General features: G+C 30.6%; 1 protein-coding gene across 1 annotated transcript; it reads right to left on the bottom strand.

Moving 5' to 3' along the window:
• Positions 1 to 3,658: 3,658 nt before the first annotated feature.
• Positions 3,659 to 8,248, bottom strand: LOC107760999 (2-oxoglutarate-dependent dioxygenase 19-like). The gene is made up of 4 exons (XM_016579156.2): positions 7,894 to 8,248; positions 7,100 to 7,338; positions 4,500 to 4,827; positions 3,659 to 4,172 (listed from the first exon to the last, which is right to left on the bottom strand). The coding sequence occupies exons 1-4, from the start codon at positions 8,152 to 8,154 to the stop codon at positions 3,912 to 3,914; spliced, it is 1,089 nt and encodes a 362-aa protein (XP_016434642.2). The 5' UTR covers positions 8,155 to 8,248; the 3' UTR covers positions 3,659 to 3,911.
• Positions 8,249 to 8,767: the final 519 nt, after the last annotated feature.

Genomic DNA, 8,767 nt, shown 5'->3' on the forward strand with positions numbered 1-8,767 from the left:
AGAAAAGAAGAAGGAAAAGAATATTTAACATTTTTTCCAAGAAATAGAAATCGATACGGAAGTAAGAAACAACACCAATAACTAAAAATAAAAAAAGGGGGGGGGAGGGGGGGGTGTGTGAAAAAGTGTTAAATAGGAGGAAAAGGAAAAGAATAGGTTAAGACAAAATTTACGGGAGGATTCTTATATTTGATTCAACAAATTTGGACGACGCATTCAATTTTGCCGCTTTTCCCTTTTCATTTTTCTACGATTGCAGTTTTTATCATTGTAACTTCTTGGATTTTAAACAAAAAAAAATCTGGAAATAATAAAATTATACTCAATAAAAGAAAAAATTAAATAATTACTTTAAATATCACACAAGCTTCGTTTTTTCTTAACGGACGAGAGGGGGGAGGTTATGGGGAGGGGATTACAAAGTCGGGAATTGAACAAGGCGAAAGTTCATATAGCTAATCAACTAAACTATTGTAAGATTCTGCACAAGCTTCCTTATAATTTGTTACACGAGAACTTTGTCTTTCTATTTCAATTTAGTCTTGACTCTTGATTATTCCAACAATTAGCTAGCAAGTTTGAATGGATAAATCATAAGTTCAGCTACTCCCTTTGTCCTAAAATACTTGTCATGTTTCATTTTTCGAGAGTAAAATTGACTAACCTTATATGGATTAGATTAATTTAATATTTTAAAATTAAATTTTAGATATTTGTAAACTATATAAAAAATTACAGATCTTCTCATATAGTACGGTGAAAATATATATATTAAAATATTGATCAAATTTCATGTAATTTAACTCTCAAAAAGTGAAATGTGATAAGTTTTTTGAGAAGGAGGGATATTAGTATTTTTCTTTTACAAATAATGTGAGTTAGTTTTTGGTTTGTAAATTGTGGTCACATTACATGTGACTTGGCACTTCTGTTATACCAAGTTACATACCTTTTTTTCTCGACAAAATTACACAATAATGCACTCCATAAGTTGACTTTGCATTATTTTAGCTCACTTACAAGTTTGCAAATGTGTAGCCAAATATCAATAAGCTTAGATCTAAATTTTTTTTCCAGTTTTTTTATTCTCTATATCTTTAAGCGTGAAATATTTTCATTCTCCTTTTTCCTCAAGTTTCTACATACCTATCACAACTACGAAAATTCACAAACAGACGCGAGAAATCTAAAATCTCATCTTCTTTAATGCTAATCTTATTAGTTTTTGAATACGATTTTATGAGAAATTTGGAGTGTGTATTGTTTAAACTTATTAAAATTAGTCTAAGTAGACTGTATACAAAGTTTGAAGTCATTTAGTGGAGATTTGGAATAGTCTTAATCAAGAATTGCAAGTGAAAATCGTACAAAATATTCATCAGAGATGCTTATACACTTTTATACAATATTATACACTTTTATACAAAGAGGTATATTATATATATAGTTGTATAAAAGTGTATATATAAAAATGTATAAGCACAGTAGTGAAAATGTTAGTGATACACCATGTTTATATGTGTAGCAGTTGAAGAAGAAGAAGAAGAAGAAGAAGAAGAAGAAGAAGAAGAAGAAGAAGAAGAAGAAGAAGAAGAAGAAGAAATGTGAGAAATCCACCAAACACCTGTAAATAATGTATCATCCTTGTATAAAATAATGTATAAGAGGTGTTTATACACTATTATACATTACTTATACAATATTATACACTATTATACAAATGAATCTTATTAATGGAACTTCACTAGTTCTTCTTCTTCTTCTTCTTTGGACATCTTCTGAAATTCAACTCAAATCTACCTCAAATCTGCTCCAAATCACTTCAAATTTGAGTTTTGAACTCCCCTTGACGATCCCAATCAATTGGGCCAACACCCAATCCAAACAACTAACAAAATCGAAAAATCCAATTTCTGAAATTGAAGCTTCGAATGACCTTTAATGGTGACTCCAAAAATAATAATTCTCTTAAGTGGTATTTTTTCTTCTCATCTTAATAGTGATTATCAATTTTGAATCTGGAAGGAGAATTGAAGAATATATAATGGTAGAAAAACTTTAGGGTGCAAAGTCGTTAAAGAGGAAGAAGAAGAATGAAGAAAAGAAAAAAATAGGGTAGGCTAATTGGTGAAAAATAATTTTCAAATTATGTACAACCTAGGCTATATCAGGTAAGGACTTCAAACGTGAGCCATTTTTTGATGGATTATGGGGCCAAGTGACAAGGAGCGTAATTCCCCCTTTTTTTCTCCTCTTTCCTGTCTCACGATTGTCCCTATATAGGTGTTTATTTATTAGACATTTCCAAACACTCAGTTACGTGCTCTTTGATGGTCTCAAATTTACCCCCTCCTTTGTAATGTTTATATATTTGCCATTCATTTATGGTTTCAAACATTTTCCCTTCCCTAATAATGATACTTTTAACATTCATTTACGTGATTTTTTCTAATTTCTTACTATAAAACCTATTTGACAAATCATTTAACAAAGGAAACGTGCACGCTTATCCTTCAAATTAGAATTTCATGTTTAGCCTTTTGTTTTGGCAAATTTTCTTTATTTTCTCGATCAACACAAGTCTTTACTCCATGAAAAGGCCAAAAACAAGCTAGCACTATTAATCGTACAATTTCAGTATTTGTAAAATCTTCTACAAAAAACTCTCTGCAACTTATATTTCTATACGTAAAGTGTTTACTATTTACTTAAGCAACTGATATTCAGAAATTCCATTAGATTTATTTGGGGGGACGCTTTAAATGGTATCTGTGATCGCACATTTAATTATAGTATTCTCAAGAATTTAGGTAATTTTGTCATAAGTTATATCATACTATGTGCATGTAACAATTAACTAAATGTATGAAAAGTCTTTTAGTTTTACCCAGTCTTTATATTACTTTTCTTTTGTTTTTTACAAATTGGAAAAAAATAAAAGTATGAGTTTAAGCAAGAAAGACATGGTTAGTATGTCCGTTCATGCATTAAAAAATACATCTAATTAAACATATATCTTCCAATGATATTAATTAGAGAGACACAATTGTAGTATGCACAATGTTTATTACATGATTGATAATAATATTTATGAACATCATCTAAAAAGTGCACACTTACACGATTAATTTCTCTTTGAGAAGACTGTCCTTAAGAGCTGTCATTTTAAAACTACAAATATATAGGTAGGCAATGCTCTATTTATTTGGATTTTCTTGCTTTAGTTTCTCTTTGAGACAATTGTAGTATGCACAGTTTTTTGCTTTATTTGGTAGACTGTCCTTGCATGATATATTTGTTGTTTTTATTTTGGTACTGTAAAGTTTTTATTTTTTTATATTAATTGAATTACAAAAAAGAACACCTAACTGTGCGAAGCGCGGGTTTAATTAACTAGTTAAATAAAAAGGAAGGGCAATAACGCAAACGTTTTCTTTAATAAGTCAGATAATTTGTGGTTTATATTTTTGTCCAATCTGTTTGTAAAATTTATAACACCTGGATAAAGTTCACAAATTCTGCTCCTATCCATCGTAAAACCTTCCTCAAATTCATCAAAAGATAAATTAACCCACTCGTGTTATTAAGGAGTTTTGATTACTTCTTTTTTGGGGTAAATTAAACAAAATCCACTTGTCAAACAAATAGAATGCTTCAGTCCACAGAACTTATAGTAGTAATTTATTATGTAAGACATAATTAAGTAAAAGTTCTCCTCAGTCCTCATCTATCCATAAAGACCAATCACTCATATCCAGTTACATAAGGGGCAACTTGGAGTAAAGTAAACAAAGGCAATTTGCGACGAGAAAAATTATTACATGCATGTCAATTAACAAGAGCAAAAATTCAAAATAACCGCGTAATTTTGCCAGCAATAGCATACTGTGTTTAACAAAATCAAAGTATAATTAATGTGGTGGTGAATTAATCTTGATTCGATCCAAGCAGGATTTTCCGTCGAGTGGATGAGTCTGTTGCATCTCCACATATTCACTATATTTGGTTGGAAAATAGAGAGGTGGAAATCTTTCATTTTGGATTAAAGGTGAAGCAGCTGGTCTCACTGTGACATTCATAGCTGGGCTATTTGCAATTCCTATTGATATCCTTGCTACTTTCTTCACTACTGCTCTGTGCAATACACTCTTGTATTTCCCATTTGTAAATATCTGTCCATGCCACACACACACAAAAAGAAAAAGATCAGATTGCATATAGTAGTAAATATAACAACAACAACAAATCCAGTGTACTTGATTTTTCTTCGCAGAGTTTTTCAAGAATTATATTGACCAATATTTAGTGTAAAATTAGAAATAGACAAATTCGTCACTAAAACTATCATAAACATGTGATAAAACTACCCCAAAAAAATGAAAAAATTTAACCATTATTTCAAAATTCAAAGTATCAAATAATTGCTTACTGTAGCCTCGCGAAGAATTTCCAACGAACAATGTAGGATAAAATGAGTAATATTACGGAATATTTTATACCTCGAGGTGATCACCAGTGTTAACCAAAATAGAGTTGGGAATGGGATTGATGTTGATCCATTTTCCATTGCGTTGTAGTTGTAATCCTCCAACTTCATTTTGTATGAGAAGGGTCAAAAGCCCAAAATCAGAATGGGGTGGAAGGCCCATTACAAGTTCGGGCTGGGGACATGCTGGATAGTAATTTGCAACAAACACTTCGAAACCCGAGTCCAGATCCATGGATTTTTTCATCAACTCGTGTTCCAGTCCCAAGCTTTCTGATATTCCTGAGAGTAACCTTCTCGTCACTTTTCTGCATTTCTCACAATACTCCCTTAAAACCTCTCTGTAAAATCAAACGACAAACCAAAAATAAAATAAAAAATGCTTTTACTTTCATGACGAATATTAATAAATTAAAACAGCTTTATAGAAAAAAAAAATGAACTAAACAAAAGTCACCACACTCTAATTTGCACATTGTTCTCCTTTAAAAAAAGGAGAAGACATGAAAATTTAAGAAAAACTATTCTTTAGATAAACTAGTCATTAATATAATTGAGTTAGATGATAAATATGTAAAAAAAAAATCATACTTTCTCTTAGGGGTGTAAATGAACCGGGTTGGTTCGGTTTTTATTAAAACCAAACCAAACCAAATATATCAGTTTGGATTGGTTTGGTTTTGTTGGGTTTTCGGGTGTTTTTGTAACATGAATATTTTTTCAATTTTACTTTATTAAATTTTTTATAAGTAAATATATGTTTAGTAAAAATTTAAAAAATTGACAAACATATGATCTATTACAATATTTTTATGGGAGAATTTTGTTAATAACACATGTAACTACAATAATTTTTCGTTGATGTATACTTTCAAGGTTAAACAAATTTAATAATTAAATATAAAAATCAATATGATACCTAATTAATGATATATTCTATTTAATTTTAGATTATCGAAATACCACTTCAAATTCAAAAAAGACATAAGAATTTAATGAATCTTGACATAAGAACATGGAAGAATAAAGAGATTCACGCATTTCAATAACACTTGATAAGAAAGTGATCATATAACTCATTATATTATTTAATGTTAATAAAAATGGAGTACTTCATATTCTATTAAATATTACATTCCATAAGAGAATCTCAAATATTTCTAGAATTTTTGTAAAGAAAATTTTATATAAAGTCTTAAAAGTATATATAAAAATTATATATTTATATGTCGGTTTGGTTCGGATTTTTTTTTTACTCAATATCAAACCAAATCAAATCAAATCTAGTCGGATTTTTTAATCAGTTTGGTTTGACTTTTCGGTTGGTGTGGTTTTCCGGTTCATTTTGTACACCCCTACTTTCTCCGATCCAGTTTATGTGATAGCATTTTATTTTTACTCTCTTCTAGAAAAAAAATGATAGTTTTCTAAATTTGAAAAGAATATAACTTAAATTTTTATTTTACAATTAATGATAAGTTTATATAGCCACACAAATGTCATAAAATATTAAAGATCACAATTTTTAAAAATCTTATAACCACAAATATTATAGTAGGCTTATCACCACAAATTTCAAAGTTTTTTTTTCTTCATTCTTGAATTTTATGTGTATTCAAATTTTGCATCATAAATTGAAACGGAAGTGGTTCTATATAGTATAGAAGTTTAAAAATAAAAAAAATATCTTGGACCCTTTTAATGAACTTTAGGCCACATGTTTTATTGGATCGATTTTGAGTGCACAGGCCAACCTCAGACACGAGTGACCCGTTGACAGATGTATTCACCTGACATGACATCGACCATTTTCTTTTAGCTTGATTTGTGACTTTTCATGGCCAAATTTCAAATCTGGATTTTTTGAAGTAATAATTTCGATAGGACGATTCTCTTGTTGTACAGTTATTGGCTTTACCGAATTTATTTTAATGAGACATGCTACTACATTTTAGAGGAAACAAGTGTGTGCAATCTTTAATGTATAGAATATACAATCTGATAGCTGTATAAATCAAGGTAAATAAAGGACTCCCAAACTTCCTATCCAACGACTTACATGAGTTATTTAATTTAATTAACTTGAGAATTGAAATAATTCAACTTCTCTTTTTCTCATTTAAAATGTCATCATTATTAATTTATTATGACCAATTTGCTTTTAGCACGCCCATTAAGAAAATACTAAATTCTATACAAAAATATTTACAATGACTAAACTACCCCGAATTAAACATTTAATGTGAGGAGTAAGAAAACTTTTTAGGGATATGTACATAGGGGTAAAAACAAATTGAATTCTTTCTTGATTACATAAGTAGACACTTATTTTGAACCAAAATGAAAAAACAAATTGGTCACTTATTGTGAACCGGAGGGATGAAGTACATTCACTAGCCAAAGAAAAAGAGGTACTATGAATTTGCACATTGCTTTTTCAGGTTTCAAGCTAGGTAGCTTTCATTTTATTATACCTTGTAAAGTTTTGGTGAGTGAATGTGACGTATCATGATAAATATGTGAAAGCCAATAGGTAGACCTCTTAAGAATTTTCTGTCATGATAAATTAATGATGTTGTGCATATATAATTTATGACGAGACAATGATTGAACCTGAAATGCTTGGGTTGATGAGGGGAGTGAAAGTGAGGATGAACAGAGAGTTTAAGGTAATCTCTCCAGTAATAGCTATTCTCCTTTGAAGTATAATTAAAGCTGGTGCCATACTTTATAGGATCAAATACTTGTTGCCCTATGTACCGACTCTTCTCCTCCTCCGCCATCTCGAAAAACTCATTTGCCACCTCAATCATCTCCTTCATCAAACTTTCTGCTATTCCATGGTTCACTACCTGCATCACACATGTGTTGCTTAAACAAACTAAATATCTATACTTATTTTTCAAATATATGGGTGTGTGGTTCGACGAAAACACAGATACGCGGAATCAAAAATAAGAGCGAAGAAGAAGAATCAATTAGAATATGAACCCTAATTACCTTTATGAACTCAATCAATTGTAACCCTAAGCTATCAAATGATTGACAACACTTGAAGACCCGGATAAAGTAATTAAGACTAATTTAACACTAATGAAATAGTGTGAGACCTGATGGCCATAAGTTTTATTTCACAATTAATTCAATTTCAACTACCACTTATATTTGTTAATCAAGGAGGTAGTGAGCTCCCATATAAAGCTTTCCGAAGTTCTGGAGAAGACGATGCATCTTGTATTAGACGCGTAATGCGACTTGTCAGAGCTCCGTCTGTTAAATTTGCAATTATATTGCATTCATTCATGTCTATACTTGCAACTAATACAACAGCACGCTAGCACCTAAGAATCTTAAGTTGAAGTTTAATAAAATTAAACCATGCTAGTTAGCTTATTATACGTACGTACCATGAAAAATCCCCAATCCTCACAGGCTCGTCCAAGTTCCTGTATGGCTTTGGAGTGTTGATCAGGATCTTCTGAAGAAAGGAGGGAAAAATCAACGATAGGGATTGAATCTGCATCATCAGTACTACTAGTGTCAAAGGCCGGGGAGTGAATGGGGCTATTAGGGTGAGCATAATAACAAGGCACTACTGCTTTCATCACATTCGGCATCTCCGTAAGTTGTTTAACGCTTGTGATAATATTGTTGGATTCCCAAGCCATATTTCTGATAGATGTCTTGTGCTGTGATCAGCAGCTGTAGTGTGGAGCTTATTGTTAATACTATATGAAAGCTGGTCTTGGATATATATATATATATATATATATATATATATATATATATATACACTGATGAAATCAATTCACCAGTCAGATATACTACATGAATTAATACTATCTTTTATTAATGGTCGATATGAATTCACACATCAACTTCGTTGTATTATATTTTCAGTAAGTATATTAAGAATGAACCAAAAATTACAAATCTTTATAGAAAAAATCGTTTTAAAATGTTTGAAATTTTTTCCACGGAATCCTATAATATCTCGGGGGGTGATAGTGATCTAAAAATGAGGCAGAAGAGTCCCACACTTCAGCCGTCTCTTTAATTCCCCTATATATTTCCACGTGAATCATATGAAAATATGAGTTCACTTACTTTTCTCCATATCATTTTATTGTTAAATTATGAGGCGTGAGCCTCTTGGTCCTGTGTATTAATTAGAAGATGTAGACGATTGATGCTAACACCTACAAGGTTACATGAACAGATGAACTAGGGTTGAGCTGCTTCTCTAGCTACTCTTTTTAAGCTTTTTCTTTTAAATATTTT

Source organism: Nicotiana tabacum, chromosome 7 (assembly GCF_000715075.1).
Source record: "Nicotiana tabacum cultivar K326 chromosome 7, ASM71507v2, whole genome shotgun sequence".
Taxonomy (NCBI): Eukaryota; Viridiplantae; Streptophyta; class Magnoliopsida; order Solanales; family Solanaceae; genus Nicotiana; species Nicotiana tabacum.

Coding starts and splice junctions, on each gene's coding strand:
- LOC107760999 (XM_016579156.2), bottom strand. CDS start 8,154: ATGGCTTGGGAATCCAACAATATTATCACAAGCGTTAAACAACTTACG. Junction 7,339..7,893: donor AGGATTGGGGATTTTTCATG/GTACGTACGTAT, acceptor TGTGTGATGCAG/GTAGTGAACCATGGAATAGC. Junction 4,828..7,099: donor CATCAACCCAAGCATTTCAG/GTTCAATCATTG, acceptor TTGATTTTACAG/AGAGGTTTTAAGGGAGTATT.